This window comes from Suricata suricatta, chromosome 3 (genome assembly GCF_006229205.1).
Source record: "Suricata suricatta isolate VVHF042 chromosome 3, meerkat_22Aug2017_6uvM2_HiC, whole genome shotgun sequence".
Lineage (NCBI taxonomy): Eukaryota > Metazoa > Chordata > Mammalia > Carnivora > Herpestidae > Suricata > Suricata suricatta.
In genome coordinates this window covers 143,040,473-143,060,416 of record NC_043702.1, presented here as the reverse complement: position 1 = coordinate 143,060,416, position 19,944 = coordinate 143,040,473, and the positions used below count along the sequence as shown (strand labels likewise).

Below are 19,944 nucleotides of genomic sequence, written 5' to 3'. Positions count from 1 at the left end.
TTTGTTCCTCTTCTCCAACTCCTCTGCCATTTCTGTGCTCAGACCATCGCTGTGATTCACATGGCCGATTGCAATAATAGCTTCCTCAACCTCCCTGTTTGTTCTCTCTCCTTACTTCAGTCTGCACACATCTGCCATACTGCTCTTTTCAAAGCACGGTAAGGAGTCACTCCTTTGCTTCAAAGCAAACAGGGAAAACAAAATCCAAAACGAAAAACAATGATTCTTTTTTCCCTAAAGAGTAGCATCTATAAATCCCTAAACCTGACCCTACATCCCATTGAGACAATGTATAAGCTGCCCCTTCTTAGCACCACCTCCCCATCTCTCCTCTGAGCAGAGCGCTTCTGCAGAATCTAACAGTCTTGTGTTGTGACATTTGTATTCATGTCCTTTCTTTCATTTTAAGCCTTAATTTCCTTGAAGATGTGGACCCCATAGCATTTGTCCTAGTGCATTATGACAAGTAGGAATTCAATGACTGTTTATTTTTATTTATTTGTTTTTTTGAGAAAGCAAGAGAGAGAGAGTAGGGGAGAGGGTCAGAAAGAGTCTGAGAGAGAGAGAGAGAGAGAGAGAGAGAGAGAGAGAGAGAGAGAGAGAGAGAGAGGATACCAAGTAGACTCCACGCTCTGCATGGAGCCCATGTCAGGGCTCCATTTTCACAACCCTAGGATCATGACCTGAGCCGAAATCAAGAGTTTGCTGCTCAACAGACTGAACCACCCAAGTGTCTCTCAATGATTGTTTATTAAATTGAGTTCTTTTGGCAGAAAAATGTGGGAGAAGCATCAGGTCATGCATCCTAGTGATCCAATCGGGATCCATCAGAGAATAAAGAAAATGGCAGTCTGGTCCTTATCTAGGCTGTGGAAAGTCTCTGATCCAACTCTGTTCCAAATGACCTTGGTCGCTGCTCTATTTTCTACTGTTCTTGGTGAGTAGTAGAGAGATAAGTTCAGACTGGCAACAAATATTTAAGATCTTCCACTCATTCACTCTTAAGACTAACATGATTAAACTTTTAGCAGAAAACCACATTCAGCAACAAAGGGATTTATTTGATCAGAGATTTGGAATTTAAAGTTTAAGGGAATTTGGAGTTATTTGGAATTTAGGGGTAATTTGTTTTATCCACAAGGGAACCAGTTTTCTAGACACTTCTTCCTATCATTTCTTCTCCAGAGATTTCCAAAACATCTGTCTCCCAAGCATGACTTGAAACCAATCTATAAAATCGATCAGCCTGACTTGAGCAAGTCACGGATTCTGGATCTATCTAGAATAGAGAGGGGAAATAAGTATAGACTTCGACTAGGGCTCCTGAAATGTAAATTAATCCTCTATTTAATTCATGCAAGGTCAGTAGGATTAAGACTTTTATGTTTCAAGGACTGTATGCTTTTTCCTTTACATCATTCAAAATCCAGCATGTACAAAATATGCAAATTTCAAAAATGTTGTTCTTATTCATCTCCCAACCACCCGGGTTTCCTTTTCCTGAGGCAACCAATCTTACACAATGTTTTTATGATGAAATAATATGTTTCTGTTGGGAGGAATTGTAGGAATTGCTGGCTTTGCTGAGTTATCTTGGAGTCAGCAGATATGAGGAGTCTGACAGGTGGATGAAATCACATCTACCGTCTTTTTGTATAAGTTATCTCATAAATAGCAGAAAGGAGATGAAAGAGTTCTGCCTTTTATTGTTATCATTTATTATTAAGATCATCATTATCCTTTATCAGCAAATGTGTGTTACTTAATTGGATTCTCTGAGCAATGGAGATAACAGGAGTCATTATTTTTCTTGATTAGAGGGGAAAAGAACGGTACTTCCTTTAAAAATTATATTACTGAAACATTAAGATGCTGTGTTTCCAGGTATTAACTTCTGGCATTTTTCATCATTTTGGTGTCCAGGTCGTTGTGGTGTCCCACCAAATTTATACTTTGCTTCTCCAATCAATGAGTTGAACCAGACTTCCTTCAGCTCTGGAACTGTCCTGAAATACACCTGCCGCCCTGGTTATAGTAGGGCTCCTTATAAAAGTCATTCTCTTACCTGCCAACACAATTCATGGAACTACGATGAGTTCTGTGTCAGTAAGTATGAACATTCATTTTTCTTATTTGCACTTTTCCCTTCTTTACAGAACTGTCCCATGAATTAAGTTTTCTGACTGCAAGTAATAGTATTTGATTACTAAGGTACCATCTAGTTGTCAGTTACTGATTCCAATGTACACATGTGTGCTACCTTTTGAAAAGCATAAAAAAAACAAATAAAAATTATAAACTACCTAATTGCAGTGAAAAATAAGTTTTATCCTTACCAGGTAAGCATTTCTTTCCAAAGTGAACCACAAATTCAATTTTAATATTTTGAAAACCATATTCATTCTTTACAGAATTATAAAACAGTTATATGGCTAAGGACACCTGGGTGGCTCAGTGGGGTAAGCTTCTGACTCTTGATTTCGGCTCAGGCCGTGATCTCATGGTTTGTGGAATTGAGCCCTATGTTGGGCTCTGTGCTGACAGCACAGAGACCGTTTGGGATGCTCTCTCTCTCTCTCTCTGCCTCTTTGCCCCTTGCATGCAGTCTTTTTCTATCTCAAAATAAACACATAAACTTAAAAAAAAAGTTATGTGGCTAGAGAGTGGTGGTAATAAAGTTTCCAAAAAAACTTCACCCAAAATATTTGCTGTGTTTGGAAGAAGATTCTGTGATTCACTTGTAGTTGAGAATAAATTCTGTAATGTTTTCCCAATAGTAAGGGCATCCAGTCTACACTGTTGTACTTTTTGTAACTCATGACATGCATTTTTGAGTGACCTAAATACAAAGTACATGCCACAGATGTAGAATGGACAATAGATCCCTAATCAGTGTCTATCCTGGGCCATAGATTCCATTACCACAGTGATTTAACTGAGTATTTTTCTTTATTTGTGAAATGTACAAGAAAAATATGAGATCACATTTTGTATTCATTTATCCTCCAAAGTAAAAATTTAGTGATTCAAGATCAGAAATAAGTTTGAATCTCAACTTCTGGATCTTTCTGGAAGCATAGGTCAAAGCTAATCAGTCAACCTCTTTACTAATGCTTTGTCTATGAGTACGTGGAATCACTATCATTTTAATACATATTTTTTTTTTTTGTCAGAGAAAAGATGCAGACACCCTGGAGAATTACAAAATGGGCAAGTGGTAGTGAAGACAGATATCTTGTTTGGATCACGCATAGAATTCACCTGCTCAGAAGGGTGAGTATGAAGCAATCTAGAAATAATTCTTTTAAATTAATTTTTTAAAAAGTAGGTAATGTGTTCATGTAATTCAAAAGTGAAAATGATATAAAACCATATACACTGAGGATTTTCACTTCAGCTCTCTCACCATCAATCCCATTCCTTTATGGTTTCTTAAGTATCTTTCTAGTGTTTATTTTTACAAATACAAGTTAAGAAATCAGTGTACATTTTTATTGCATCTTTCCAATAACATAGCTTTAAATCTTTCTTTCTCTCTTTCTCTTTTTCTTTCTTTCTTTCTTTCTTTCTTTCTTTCTTTCTTTCTTTCTTTCTTTCTTTCTTCTTTCTTTCTTTTTTTTCTTTCTTTCTTTTTCTTCTTTCCTTCCTTCCTCCCTCCCTCCTTCCCTCCCTTTCTCTCTTTCTCCCTCTCTCTCTCTCTCTCTTCCTTCCTTCCACTCTGGAAGAGGGAGAGTGAGTGCAGGTGGGAGAGAGGGGCAGAGGGAAAGAGAATCCCAAGCAGGCTCCATGTTTAGCATGGAGTCCAACGCAGGGCTTGATCCCACAACCCTGGGATTGTGACCTCAGCTGAAATCAAGGGTTAGGTGTTCAACTGACTGAGCCACCCAGGCACCCCTGAATCTTGCCTTGTTTTTTACTCATCATTGTACACAGGACATAGTTCCACATTTGTGCATAGAATTTCCTCATTGATTTACCTTTACAACTTCACAGAATGTTTCCAATTTTTGCCATTCTAAACAGCGCTCTGATGCATTACCTTGTATATAAATAATTTTGCACAGATGTGGTTATATCTACAGAGTAAATTTCCAGAATGGGATTTCTGGGTCAACGACTACACATTAAAAAAAAATTTAAATATATTGCAAAATTGCTCTCCTTAGAAGTGTTGCAGAGTATGTAAATGTCTTTCTAGTCAAAAACTTTCTATATTGTCAATCATTTGAAAGCTTATAAAATATTTGAAAAATTTCCAATTTAAGAAGTAAAACTGGAATCTCAGTATAGTTTCAATGTATATTTCTTTTATTATGAGTGAGGCTGAGCATATTCTTATGTGTTCAAGAGACATCTGTATTTATTTGTGGACTATTTGGCATATTCCTTTGCCTATTTTTTCAATCAATTTGTTGAAATTTTTATTTTTAATTTCTAGAATAGATATATACATACATGGACATATATATATGTGTGTATATATATACCCACACAGAATATGCACACATGAACCTATGCATATTAGGGTTTAGACCTTTTTTCTTATATGAATTGCAACCTTTTCCCCAAGTATATAATTTTTCTTTTGGCTTGGTATTGATACATTTTTTTTCTTTTCAAGGAAAAAGTATATTTCTGCTTCAAGTTTATCAATTTCTCTTTTTAAAATGTCTTCTGATGGGGGGTCTAGGTGGCTCAGTTGGTTAATTTTGGCTGAGGTCATGATACCATTCTTATGAGTGTGCTGGGCTTGGAGTCTGCTTAGGATTCTCTCTCTCCCTCTGCTTCTCCCCTTCATCCTCTCTCTCTCTCTCCCTCTCTCTCAAATTAACAAATGAAAAAATAAAATAAAATAAAATAAAATAAAATAAAATGACTTCTAGATTTTAGGCCATCGTTTAAAAGCCCTCCTCCCATACAAGAGTTTAAATGATTTGCTTAGAATTCTTCTACTGCTTGTACATTTTCATACTTTTTAATGTTTAAAGGTTTGATCCATTTGGAGTCAATATACAATATACAGCATGAGGTGCATATTTGAGGCTATATTTTTCCATATGACTTTTTGTTACCCCAAAAGTCTATCTTCAGTTTACTAATTTGAGAGTACTTTTTGATGCTGTATTAAATGCTCATATGTGTTTCATACATATCATTTATGTATCTATATATGTTTCTACTCAATACCATTGTTTTGCCTGTATATTCATATACACATTTTCACAGTGACCTACTTATCACTACTTTATAACGTGTCTTAATAGCCAATATAAGTAGTCCTGCCTTACTACCTTTAAAAAATTTTATTCCTGACAATATTTGTTTGTTTTTTACATACAGTTTTAAGTTAAGCATCTTTTTGTTTTTTAAACATTTATTTTGAGGAGAGAGAGAGAGAGAGAGAGAGAGAGAGGAAGAGAGAGAGAATGAGCACAGCTCAAACTCAGGAACTGTAAGATCATGACCTGAGCCAAAATTGGATGCTTAAGTGACTGAGCCACCCAGGTGCCCCTAAATTTAGGCATCTTTTAAAATCAGTGCTGGATTAGTGTTTAACTTAATTTTTAAAGAATAGAACCTTTTTAATGTTGAGTCTCCTGGACAAAATTATGTTCTTGTAGAGGTCACAAAACTTTTCCTCTCCTTTCTTAGAGTCTCTGACTGAGACTGAGAATTAGGTTGATACAAAACAGATTAACAGGAGAAAAACATATAGATTTTATTTTTAGACATACTTGGGAGCTTACAACAGGAAAATTGAAGACCCAAGAGGTAATTAGGCCTAAGTGTTTATATGCTAGGGTGAATAAAAACTAGCAATTGTAGAAGATAAAGGGTTATTTTTATAGGGTCTGTTTGTATAGAATTCTTTTTGCTTTACTTCTTCATCTCTGGTGATAAGATTATTCTTTTCCTCCTGGTATGGGGACAGGATCTTCCACGTGACAGTTTTAGAAAAGGGGTAGTCCAAGTGCCTTTCTTGTGTCTGCCGTTTCAAGTGCCTTTAGCTCAAAATAATCTTCAGTAATTTTACTCTTTGTTGTTTTGGAACAGATCAGTTAGTTCAACATTTTGTTCTATTTGCCGCTTTTTTAAAAATGTAGATTAAGTGCTATTTTACTTCTGCAATACTTACTTTGATGTACATTTTAAAATAGCTATTTTGCTTTGTTTTGTGTTCCCCCTTCAGGTTCTCCAGCTAAGTATGCATTGATGCTTCTTTGCTTACTATCTGTGTTTAACATTTTCTTCTAATGTTGTTTCCTTTCATTTGATTTTCTCACATTTATCCTTATTTCCCCATTATGGCTCCCAACACGGAAAGGGAGAAGACTCAGAACAGAAGGGCTGTCGAAACACTAAAGTGCTCCTATTGGAATAACCAGAAACCACACTTTTTACTTGGTTTCCTGGGTAATTTAGAAAACTTACATTTTTAAGAAATTGCAAAATAAAGAAATCCTTACTTCTCACTGCCTTTTATCTTATTAAAAGATTCATTTTCTTTTAAGTTATTATTAAATAAATCCTCTAGTTTGCTGGAGGTCACATTCGCATTAACCTTCAGAGTGTACATTTATTCCTTGATGATAGTACAATTTTAAGACATACTAACAGTGCTTTTTCTTTCTGTTACCATAATATACAGAGGGCAGTAGGACAAACTGAAGAAAGCTTAGAACTTGTCAAGAGCTATAAAAATGGGGATCGGGAACAGGGAGTTAATGGTGTATCAGAGAGGGTAGGCACCTATATTAGTCAGAGGTAGGCTGCATGTCAGAAGACATGAAAGTTTGGGGCCAGTGACCTGGCTGATACGCTCATCTACAAAACACTGCAGAACACACTCGAATGATCCTTTTACCCTACATTGCCCTGTTTGAGCTTGGGGTAAACTCCATGCCTGATAAATAGTTGATACCCAACAATAGATTCCAGAATAAAGGAATGAGTGAACAAACACACATCTCATTGCAGTGATGAAGTTTTACTGAATGGAGTGCTCGATGGGAAGTGTTATTTAGAAAACACTGTTTCTTCATTTTTAAAATATTGAGTAACCAGTTAATTTGTTTAGACCCCTGTATCCAATTTCATTTAGAGTCAGAAGAATTTCATTAAAATCTTTGGTCCTATCTTATTCAGATATGTTTTAATTGGCTCAACCACTAGTTTTTGTGAGATCCAAGATAGAGGAGTTGATTGGAGTGATCCTCTCCCACAATGTATAAGTAAGTAAAGACTTTTTCTGACTTAATCACAAACTTAAACCATGTTCAGTAATAAAATTCCTATGCATTTTTGCTGCATCTTCTACCCTCATTAAAATTTGCATCATGAATTTTAGATTTGCAAGGATATCTTCCCTGATTATTTCTTTCTTTCTCATCCCAGTTGCTAAGTGTGAGCCTCCTCCACCCATCAGCAATGGGAGGCACAATGGTGGAGATGAAGATTTCTATATATACGGCTCTTCTGTTACCTACAGCTGTGACCCCAACTTCTCACTGTTAGGCAAAGCCTCCATTTTTTGCACAGTGGAAGATAACAAAATAGGCATCTGGAGCCCAAGTCCTCCTACCTGTAAAAGTAAGTCATGATGCCTTACTTTGATGGCTCAGTTGGTTAAGCATCTGACTCTCGATATCAGCTCAGTTTGTGATCTTGGGGTCGTGAGATCGAGCCCCTCTCCTTCACATCAAGTCCTGCGTGGAGCCTCTCATCCAGCTCCGCACTGAGCACGGAGCCTGCTTGGGATTGTTTCCCTCTGAGACCCTCTCTCTCTCCCCCATTCTAGCTCATGTGTGCTCTCTCTATCAAAATAATTTAAAAACTTAAAAAAATAAAGCTAAGTCCCAATGATGAATTTGGCCTGGAAGGTGAATTTGGCTTGGAAGGTGAATTTGTTGGGGGAAATGGAATGATCACAAGACTAATTATTGCTATGATGCATTCATTTATTTTCTCAACTGACTTCTGCATGATGTACCACTGTGCAGTAACAAGGAGCACCAATATCTCATCGACTTTGCAAAGTAAAAGCTGGCTTTCATTCACACTGAGTCTGAGATTCTAGGGCAGTGTAGTCTAGGTGGTAATTTAGCAACAAACTTAAGCAGTCCATGCTGCTTTGATCTTGTGGTACCTCCACATTAAAACGTGCTTTCAAAATCTGCTCAATAGCTGAAGAGAGAAACTTATGCCCTGGCTTTTTAAAAGAACTTTGGTGGTTTCTGGGTGGCTCGGTCAGTTAAGTGTCAGACTCTTGATTTCGGCTCAGGTTATGATCCGACAGTTCGTGGGTTCGAGCCCCACATCCGGCTCTGTGCTGACAGCTTGGAATCTGGAGCCTGTTTCAGATTCTGTGTCTCCCTCCCTCTCTGCCTCTCTCCAGCTTGTGCTCAGTCTCTCTCTCTCTCTCAAAAATAATAAATAAACATTAAAAAATGTTTTCCATGTATCCACTTGACATATACTGTATTAGGCTTTTGTGTTACAGCTGACACTGGATTAACAACAGCAGTAATATCCTTATGGCCATTTCTCTTTTATAATTCGTTCATGTCTTCTTGTGATTCTTTAGAAGTCAGTTGTTCTAAGCCAGAGATTGAAAATGGGAAAATAATCTTGGGATTTGGACCCCTCTATACTTATAAAGACTCCATGGTATTTGACTGTGATCGAGGTTTTATTCTCAATGGAAGCAGTTTAATCCACTGTGAAGAAGATAATAACTGGGACCCTCCTCCTCCCACTTGTGAGCTCAGTAAGTGTGGACCATGACAGCATTTCATGTTTTTACCTCAATTACCCAGAAATGTTGGTGAGGGCATACTTCTATGACGAGATCCACTTGATCCACAGTGAAAATTTAAATTTAGATCAATGACTGCCTATCTCTTGTAGAGGTTGGGAAAAAAATGATTACAGTCCACTGGGCAAGGTCTTCTGTAATCATAAAAGGCTGCCACATACAGTTGTTCAGGTTGTGGGTTCTCCAATGCTAAAGGGAGACATTAACATTGTAGACATTGTGGATTCATATATTCCTTTCAACAATTCTCTTGCTGTTAGTAGAAAAATTGTTTTGTTCCAAAAAAATCATTACATTATGATAATTGATATGAAAGATAATAGTAAAATGTCCTGTGTGGGGGGGGGGACACATTTTTCTAACTTCCACAAATATATGATATGGCCTAACTATGATTCTGATGCTCTGAACTTATAAACTCATGTGGATCCTTAATAATTACATTAATACTAGTAATGATAACTTGGTGCTAGTCTGTTTCTGGTGTGGTCGATGCATCAGCCAAGGCAAGATGGTTCCTGACTGAATGAACACATGGCATCCTTTGGTGGGACAGGCTAGTTCATGGTCACTGTTGCATCCCTAGTAACAGTGTCTTTTCTCCTTGTTCTTCTTTACGAACAGATAGTTGTGTTGGCTTACCAGACATCCCAAATGCCTCCTGGGAAACGTATAACCACCACCTGTCAACAAATCAGAGAATTTATACTATTGGAACTGCGTTGAGATATAGGTGCCGTGATGGCTATAAACCTACTTCGGATGAGCCTACGACTGTGACTTGTCAGGAAAATTTGACTTGGACCCCACACATAGAGTGTAAGGGTGAGTTTCTGCTTTTCAAATCATTTTGTATATTAAATGTCCAATATGTGGTAAGATTTCTTTTCTTATCTTAAATGAATACAATTTTATCTTTCAAGATAAATTGAAAATTATAATAATTCAACGAAATAGTGAGGTATTATTGTCAGAAAGGATCATGCAAGTCTTGGAGGAGCAGAGAATTATAACCTTTTCTTATCCTCATTCACAATCAAAAGGGACGTGAAATATTATGCACATTAATTAGCGTCATTACTGGTGCAGGGAGAATGGAGAATACTGCTCAACTATGGCCAGAGCCAGACCTCCACAACATCCCTTTTCTCTCCAGTGTAGACTTTGAGGCACTTAGTAGAAGGAAAGTCTATAAAACAGTCATGAGCTCAACCAGGTGCTAGATGATTTATGTCTCATGGGACACAAGGCTATAGGAGCTGGGTCTTGTGACCTTCCTCTAGAAGACAGACCTTGCCTCGGAGGGACAGACAACAGACCTTGTCCAGTCTCACTGGTAAGAGATGTCTTTTCTCTTTCTGAGAGAATGTACAGTGCTGAGAGACAGGTGGATTCAATTTTATGAGTTTCAGTGGAATTGAGGACAGAGGGAGAAAATGCTTCCTCCACACATGAGAATCTTGCCATTTTAGAGGTGAAGACATTGAGACCAAGAATATAGGGAATCTTTATTCTGTAGATTGGAAGTTGAGGAATATGTAAAATTAACAAGTAATGAAAAGTGGTAGGTTAGATCAACCCATTGGAAGATCACTTATTTCACATGAAGACTTAGAGCTTAATTGCAGTGATTTAGACTCATTTGGGAGAAATAAAATGAAGGGTTTTAACAAAATTACTGAATTAAGATATATTTAATGATTACTACCACCACTTAAATATCAAAGTAGTAATAAATATAAGCCTTTGAAGATTCTCCTTAATGAATAAAGAACAGTGATTGTAATTAATGCACTATTTTTTTCTGTATAAATTGATGCTTATTTACACATGTTTAAAAGGGTACTTCTGTTTTTATCCATCTTTGTCTTCTTGTCTTATTGTTAAAGTATAGTTGACACACAATGTTATGTCAGTTTCATGCGTACAACATACTTTGACAATTCTGGACATTATTCAATGCTGATCACAATAAGTGTAGTCACCGTCTGTCACTATACGTTATTGCAATATCACTGACTATATTTTTTTTGCTTTACTTTTCATCTCAGCTCTGGACTGAGCTTATTTATTCTACAGTTGGGAATTTGCACCTCTTAATTCTCTTCACTTATTCCACCCATCTCCCAGTAGCCTCCCTGTGGCAACCACTAGTTTGTTCTCTGCATTTAAAGTTTGTTTGGTTTTTTTGACTTGATTATCTTGATATGTTTTTTACATTCCACATATGAGTGAAATCCCATGGTATTTGTCTTTCTCTGTCTGACTTATTTAACTTAGTATAATACCCTCCAGGCCCATCCATGTGTTGTAAATTGCAAGATCTCATTATTTTTTATGACTGAGTAATATTCAGTTGTGTATATACATATATATATATATATATATGTATTTACACACACCACATCTTCTTTACCCATGCATCTATCAATACACACTTGAGTTCCTGCATGTCTTGGTCACACCAATTTACATTCCCAGCAACAGTGCCCAATGTTCCCGTTCCACCACATCCTAGCCAACACATGCTATTTCTTGTCCTTTTGATACTAATCATTCTGACAGGGTTGAGATGATATCTCACTATGGTCTGATTTGCATTTCTCTGATGATTAGTGATGTTGAACAACTTCCCAAGTGTCTGTTGGCCATCTCTATGTTTTCTTTAGAAAACCATTTGATTTTTTCAGTGTTGAGTTTGATAAATTCTTTTTTTTTAATTTATAATAGTTTATTGTCAAATTGGTTTCCATGATAAATTCTTTATATATTTTGGATGTTAACCCTTATTGAATCTATCATTTACAAATATCTTCTTCCATTTAGTAGGTTGCCTTTCTGTTTTGTGGTTGGATTCCTTCACTGTGCAAAAGCTTTTTATTTTGGCATAGTCTCAGCAATTTACTTTTACTTTTGCTTTCCTTGTTTAGAGAGACAGATCCATTAATATGTTGCTGATGCTAATGTCCAACAGATTAACGCCTATGTTTTCTTTTCAGAATTTTGTGGATTTTGGCCTCACATTTAGGTCTTTAGTCCATTTTGAGTTTATTCTTGTGTATGGTATAAGAAAGTGGTTCAGTTCATTATTTTGCATGAAGCTCTCTAGTTTTCTCAATACCCATTTATTGAAAATACTGTGTTTTCCCTATTGTATATTCTTTGTCACAGATTAATTAATTATATCAGCATGGGTTTACTTTGGTGCTCTCTATTCTGTTCTAGTGATCTATGTGTGTATTTTATGCTAGTACCATACAGTTTTAATTACTATAACTTTGTAGGATGTCTTAAAATTTGGGGTTGGGATACTTCCAACTTTGTTCTTTCTAAGGATTATTTTAGCTATTAGAGGTCTTTATGGTTTCATATAGATCTTAGGATTATTGGTTTTAGTTCTGTGAAAAATACTGTTGGCATTTTGATGGAGATCACATTAAATCCATAAATTGTTTTGGGTGGTATGAACATTTTAAGAATATTAATTATTTCAGTCTGTGAGCATGACATTTCTCTCCTTTTGTTTGTGTCATCTTCAATTTCTTTCATCAGTGCTATATAGTTTTCAGAGTATAGGTCTTTCACTCCCTGGTTAAATTTATTCCTAGGTATCTTATTCTTTTTGGTAAATTTGTAAATGGGACTAATTTCATAATCTCTCTTTCTGCTACCTTTTATTAGTATATAGAAACGGAATAGATATTTTTTAAAGCTTTTATTTGTTTTGAGAGAGAAAGAGAGAAAGCAGAGGCAGAGAGAGGGAGAGAAAGAATCAAAAGCAGCCAGCAAATTGTAAGTGCAGAGCCCAATACAGGGCTTGAACTCACAACTGTGAGATCATGACCTGAGATGAAATTAAGAGTTGGATACTTAACCGACTGAACCATCCAGGGCCCTGAAACACAATAGTTTTCTATATATTAATTTTGTGTCCTGTGATGGTTCTAAATTTATTAGTTCTAATAGTTTTTGGTGGAGTTTCTAGAATTTTCTATATATAGTATCATGCCATATGCAAATAGTGACAGTTTTACTTCTTTCTTACCAGTGTGGATGCCTCTTACTTCTTCTTGTCTGTTTGCTACAGCCAGGCCTTTCAGTACTATGTTGAATAAAAATGGCAGGAGTGGGCATCTTTGTCTTGTTCTTGATCTTACAGGAAAAGATTTCAGTTTTTCACCATGGTCTTTATGATGACAAACCATGCGTTTCTTATATGTGACCTTATCATGTTGAAGTATTCCTCTAAAAACACTTTGTTGAAACTTTTTTTTGTCACAAATGGATGTTATATTTTGTCCAATGCTTTTTCTGTATCTTTTGAAATGATTATATGTTTTTAAAAATATTTTGCATTTAAAAATATTTTGATGTATCACATTCATTGATTTGCAAATATTGAACCATACTTCCATCCCCACTTGATTATATTGAATAGTCCTGTTAATGTACTGGTGAATTTGGTTTGTAAAGTTTGTTGAGAATTTTTGTGTCTGTGTTCATCAGGAATATTGCCTGCAGTTTTTTATTTTTTAGCGAGTTTTTTTTTTCTGGCTTTGGTATCAAGGTAATGCTGTCCCCATAGAAGAAATCTAGAAGTTTTTCTTCTGCTATTTCTGAAATATTTTGAGAATAATGGACATTAACTCTTCTTTAAATGTTTGGTAGAATTCACCCGTGAACAGTGAAGTCATCTGGCCCTGGACTTCGGTTTCCTGGAAGTTTAAAAACCTACTTTAAAACCATATTTATTTGGGGCGCCTGGGTGGCTCAGTCGGTTAAGCCTCCGGCTTCGGCTCAGGTCAGATCTCACGGTCGTGGGTTCGAGCCCCGCATCGGGCTCTGTGCTGACAGCTAGCTCAGAGCCTGGAGCCTGCTTCCAGTTCTGTGTCTCCTTCTCTCTCTGCCCCTCCCCCTCTCATGCTGTCTCTCTCAGTATCAAAAATAAATAAAACAAAAAAAATTTTAAAACCATATTTATTTTACTCACTAGAGTCTTATTCATTTAACTCTTTAATAAAGGATATTTTTAAATCATTTAAAAAGCAGAAGTGAGGGGCACCTGGGTGGCCCAGTCAGTTAAGCACCGACCCTTGATTTTAGCTCAGGTCATGATCTCATGTTTTGTGAGATCAAGTCCCACTGTCAGCATGGAGCCTCCTGGGGGTTTTCTCTCCTTGTCTCTCCCTCACTCATTCTCCCTGTCTCTCAAGATAAATAAATAAACTTAAAAAAAGAAACTATTAAAAAGTAATGAAAAGCAGAAGCAAAATGGTATTTATCCTAGTTATCAGAAATTGTGATTCAGTGTGGATTTGGACTCATGACTTAAATATTTAAAAGTATTTTTACTGTATTGCCTAAGCATTAATATTATAATGTGGAAAATATATAAATATTGGATATTTTTATTATAATTCATAAATAAGTGAATGGTGAGAGTATTTGAGTGTGCCTAAAATATCCCCATTTTAATGCTAGTCATCCTCCTTAATAGGACATTTTAATTTGCTCTGGTACTTACTCTTATATCAAACAAATCAAGTTCTACATGAAAATCATTCTACTTATGAATAAAAAATTGTGTCTTTATATCAGCTCTTGTTGCATTAAAATGAAAGCTCTTTCTTTTAAATTTGGCATCAAAAAAGAAAAATTCTGGCCATATGCAATAATTCAAATGTTTTTCTGCACATTAGCTGTCACGTGGATATAAGGACATTTTGCCTCCTGTTAACTGAGGCAGTGTAAGTTATTAGAGAGGTTAATAATGATGTGACCCTAGTGAAAACACAGAGCGATCGATGTTATTTGTCATTGCTTTTGAACCCTCTGAAAATTTACATTTTTGTAGGGGTTTCATCCAACTTCGCATTTTGGAGGCTCCTAATGAGGTTATTTAGTTGGAGGGAAATGACAGGGTTGGAGTTCTTTATAATCAGGAGCAGGAAGAGCAGACCCGAAGAGTCTCTGGTACCCTCTTCTGTCTCCAACGTCTCTTCAGTGGTGACTTCCTCGATATTGGGAAATGAGCTTATTATCCATCAGAGCCTCATTGCTGTGAGTTTACTAACCTAAGTCTTTTTAATTTTTTAGAGGTATGTTGCCCAATACCAAGGCTGAAGAATAATGGTGAAATAACTGCAAGGAAAACTAGTGCTGTCAACAGCTGTGATTATTTCAAGGGAGATGAAATTTCATATACATGTTATAAGAAGTATAATTTTAAAGCTAGATGTCAAGCAGATGGCACGTGGTATCCCAAAACACCAACATGTGATGAAAGTAAGAGCATTTGGATTTGTGTTATTCTAGATGTTTCTTTGCATCAAAGTGGTGGAGATTAATAAGGGAAGGTTTGAAATTATCTAAAAGATTTTATATAGCAAGGCTATGCACTGCTCCAGAGAATTATGTGCTGTTTCCTATTTGAGACATAACTGGACATGTTGTTTGGCCCTGATAGAAACTGTGCCTGACATTGGGTCACGAAATGAGCCAGTGCCAAAATCACGCGTCACGGGCTTGGTCTATCAGAACCAACAAGTTATAAGATCAGGCAGGCAACACACAATTCATTATAAAGTGGAAGTCGTCATCCGGGATTGAGCATGCACAGGACCTGATGGCACAAGAGCCTGCCCGAAGAGGGAGCCCGGATCCTCCCTGTGCCCATCTGCTGGGGCCCCGGTGCTTTTTCAGCTCATGCTTATGGCTCTGTAGGTGTGTCCATGATAACCAATTGATCTTCAGGATCTCAAGGGTCTATGCTGTGATAGTCCCATTGACGTTTGTATGTTTCCCAACTATAGCCACCTTCAATATACTAGGCTCTGCAGGGTCCCAAGGTCCAAACAACAGGATGAATTCCCTGACATCGGACTAGCTGTTGAGGCTTTTCCCAACAGGGGCTGCACTCAAGCAGTGTTTTAGGTCATCTCGCACATGGGCTGGAATAGGATTTCCAAGTGTGGAACATGCTGCCTCGAGAAATGGGAAAGTTCTATAATGTTGCTCATCTTTTTTTTTCTTTCTGTGATGTGCCATTTATAAGAATTTGACATTAGTTTGGAGGGATAGCCTAGCAAACCATGTGCCTTGGACCTCTGAATATTGTATGGATCTGGCAAGCCCTTGAGTCTTTACCATCTGTATTCTGGAGCAGCATAATGCAGGTTGGAAAAGCCCCAGGCTTTCCCTTCACCTTCTGTACCTTTCTTGGTGTCTCTTTTACTTGTCATGCAGAGCACTCACAGTGTTTCTGGTGGCCAGATGTGAGGGGTTTTTTTTCTTCCACCAAAGACTTCTCCACAACCGTATCTGGGTGACCTACAATTTAACTCAATTCCAACAGTATCAACCTGGAGATAGTGTCACATCCCACAGCTTAAAGACTCAATCTCACAAAACTGCCTCCCCCATCCTCCTGATTTCAGATGCCAATTGATGGGTGGTGGGTCCCCAGGTTACCACCAAAATCTGTCCAACCTGACTATAAATTGGAGGTTCCCATGACCTCCTTCTCAAGTTCCATTAATTTGCCAAAGTGACTTACAGAACTGAGGGAACCACTTACTTTTATATTTACCAGTTTATTAAATGGTATGATGAAGGATATATAGAGTGAAGTCTGGGAGGGTCCCAAGCACAGGAGCCCCTGTCTGGTGAATTGCTGTGTATTACCTTCCTAGTATGTGGATGCATTCACCCACCTGGCAACTCTCTGAACCATATACTCCTAAGATTTTATGGAGGTTCATTATTTGTAACTTGATCAATTATTGACACTGTTTCCAACCTCTTCCCCCTTTGGAGAGGAGAGTGGGGCTGAAACCTTCCAAGGTTTATTCATGGCCTGGTCTTTCTGGTGACCAGCTTCCATCCAGGGCCACTGAAACTTGCATCAGTAGAAAAAAGATGTTCTTAGTGTTCTCAGCACTTAAGCATTTATAAGGGTTTAGGAGGTCTGAACCAGGAAATGGGACAGATCTCTCTCTCTCTTTTATAGATCTAGATCTCTCTATATATATGAAATCATGCTAGATTCTTTTGTCCATGATGTCATATGATATAACTATATCTAGCTAACCTCTTTTTATCAATCATCCAGATCTAGATATCTATATGTATATGACTTCATGCTAGATTCTTCTTGTCAATGATGATATACATATATTATAACTAGATCTAGGTAATCTATCTATCAATCTATCTCTCTATCTCTCTATCTATCTACACACTAGCTTCTTCTTACCCATTCAGTAGATTTAACATGATGCCTCTGATATACTGAACCTATATGGATGTCCAGATAGTCATGGCATCTTCAGGTTCTATTATGACAGAGGCAAGTGACTAATCAGACCCCAGGTCTAAAACTACAAATGTGTGATTGGATCTTTCCATGTATATACAAGCTGTTTCTGAGCCTTTTTTTCTGAATGGGATGAAAAGAAGAAAGTAGCAAAATCAGTGATCCCATTTACCTGTAGATACTTATATCCACCTTTAGCAAAGGACCAAACTGGAAATGAGACTAAAATATTCAATGTCTCATTGGAAATGAGACTAAAATGTTAAATTTTCAACACTTTACTATAATTTTACAGAATCCTAATTTTTTAGGTAGACAGATTGGGGAAGTAAATGGTGATATGGTGGAAATATAGGTCTCGTTCTTCAAGAGTGACACCAATTTTTCCATTTCCCCAGCCCCTTGGCATTTGATGTACTTGTTAATATAGTGTCTTTGCTTCATGGGGAATGGTATGGGGAATAGCAATGGCTTCTACTTGACTTCATGGATATGACTGGTCTTACCCATAGGCTAAGAATTCAATATGGGGTTTTGACCAAGTATTAATTTTGTTTATTCCTATTACACTTTGAAGACATTGGAAATGACAACAAGTGGTCTAATAAGGGGTCTCTGGGGGTCCCTCAGACGGGGGATTATAAGAGGGCAGACCAGGTCTTGGGTTTGGCTAAGTGATCCTATGGGTAGAGGAGATGACAGGACAGAAGGAAGCCTCCTACAAACCACACAGATCCTGGGATGAGTTCTATTTTACATTCTACAATCTCATGCTCTCTCACTTTTATCTCTCACCATCAAGATTGTGATTTCCCTCCTACCATTGCCCATGGAAATTATGAACGACAAACATATGGTATATTCAGCTCTACTGAGGTGATATACAAATGTGACGAAGGATACACTCTGGTTGGAGAAGCCAGACTCTCCTGCAGGTCTTCACGCTGGTCCCATGCACCCCCTCAATGTAAAGGTAACTCCAGCTCCCTTTTCAGTCAGGTGGGTGGAGGTGTCACAGAAGTATTGAGAGTAAAGCTTCTTCCTGCCAGAGGCAGCACGGAAGCATTTGATCTGATTCGATTGACTTGAAATCATTACTGTGTTCAGAGTGCAAACCTTACAAAGGGATAGACGGCATTACCATCAGCCTCCCCAGTCTCTCTCCCAGTTGTAAAACTCTGCCCCATTCTGACTTTCAAGAAACACTGCAGGTGGAGCACTTGATAGATGGCCTGTGGCAAAATTTCCATGGCAGCTTGCTCTAGCAGGAATGTGGGCTCTCACGGGCTAATTCCGAACATCCCCGCGTGGCAGGCACTTCCATCCCAGCCCCGTGCAGATGCACCACCTGCCCATGATGCAGGCTGCATGTGCCCGTCTGTAGTGGGGACAGGACGAGTCAAGATTGGCTCTGGTGTTTCCAACACTGTGTCATCAGCAAAGTTACCAACACTTTGCCATCAACAACTTCTGGTATTATTTGTCACCATGGTCTCCATTGCACACAGGAGGCAATAGGAGAAGAGGGTATCAGATACCTGGAAGGACTGAGCCTTAACTTGACTTTTTCTAGACTGTATAATACTCAGTGTCTGATGGACATCAAGATGGGAGGGACATTGCTTTGACTCCTGGGAACCCGTGATCACATGCTTTTACATAGCATATCATGGGAGCTATCATGTTTAAATGTATGCAAGCACTGGTGTTATTTGGAAACTAACTTGACAATGAACTATAAAAAAATAAAATTTCAAGAAACAATAAGAAAAAATAAACATATGAAAACTTCAGACAAGTTTTCCCGGTTTTTGTTTTTTTAAATGTTTCTTTATTTTTGAGAGAGACAGTGGATGAGGGAGAGGCAGAGATCGACAGAGGATCTGAAGTGGGGTCCACTCTGACAGCACAAAACTCGATGCAGGCTGGAACTCATGAATCGTGAGTTCATGACCTGAGTCCACTTCAGACACATAACTGACTGAACCACCCAGGTGCCCCTCAGACAAGTTTCTTTACCTCTCTTTATCTCAATTTTCTTCAAGTTAGATGGAAATAATTACGATCCTCATTTCACAGAGCTGAGAGAATCACATAAAATGCTTAGATCGAGTCTGATATGTGGTCAATGCTCAACAAAAAGCTAATGAATATTATTGTTACCAAACAGTAGGAAAGATAAAATAATTAGCAGCCCCCATGATAGTGAAATCTTATAATCCTAGCTTGTTGTCATGTCCTTTTTCTTCGATTTATGGATTTCTTAAAACCATGTTTCCTTTGTAGCTCTGTGTCCAAAACCAGAAATAGCCCATGGAAAGCTGTCCGTGGATAAGACTCAATATGTTGAGTCTGAAAATGTCGCCATCCATTGTGACTCTGGTTATATGTTGGTTGGTCCAGAAAGTATCACTTGCTTATACAGCAAAATCTGGTACCCCGAGGTGCCTCGGTGTGAGTGGGTAAGTGGCACAATTCAAGAAAAGCTCCTGTCCTATCACACACTAAAAATTGCACCCCCCACCCTAAGCACTGTCCCAGCCAGCAATGGTGAGATCTGACTTTTCAGGATTCATTCCTGAGTCCCTCCAAGGAACTCTGTCTTATCTTGAAGCACTGTGTTAGGAGTGACAAGTTTTCCTCTCTCACTGGAGATAGGAAACACGGAGCCCCTTAGGGAGTAGAGGGTGTCAGATACCTGAAGCATTGAGGCCTGATGTAACTTATTCCAGACTATCTGATATTCTGTGTTCCATTTTTGGATGGTCTCAGAAACAGCCTCTGTCTTCACAGAAGCCTCCTGTGAAACTGTCTT

At 37.8% G+C, this 19,944-nt stretch overlaps 1 protein-coding gene across 2 annotated transcripts in view; it reads left to right on the top strand.

Annotated features, from left to right (window-relative positions):
* Positions 1-19,944, top strand: part of LOC115288251 (C4b-binding protein alpha chain-like) — a 51,946-nt gene that overhangs the window by 8,662 nt on the left and 23,340 nt on the right. For both annotated transcript variants that reach the window (XM_029935380.1, XM_029935379.1), the window contains exons 2-11: positions 774-937; positions 1,924-2,106; positions 3,174-3,273; positions 7,147-7,232; positions 7,396-7,590; positions 8,585-8,767; positions 9,440-9,640; positions 14,912-15,100; positions 17,932-18,102; positions 19,416-19,591. In XM_029935380.1, the coding sequence (XP_029791240.1) occupies positions 778-937; positions 1,924-2,106; positions 3,174-3,273; positions 7,147-7,232; positions 7,396-7,590; positions 8,585-8,767; positions 9,440-9,640; positions 14,912-15,100; positions 17,932-18,102; positions 19,416-19,591 (1,644 nt within the window). In that variant the 5' untranslated portion in view covers positions 774-777. The remainder of the gene's footprint in view (positions 1-773; positions 938-1,923; positions 2,107-3,173; positions 3,274-7,146; positions 7,233-7,395; positions 7,591-8,584; positions 8,768-9,439; positions 9,641-14,911; positions 15,101-17,931; positions 18,103-19,415; positions 19,592-19,944) is intronic.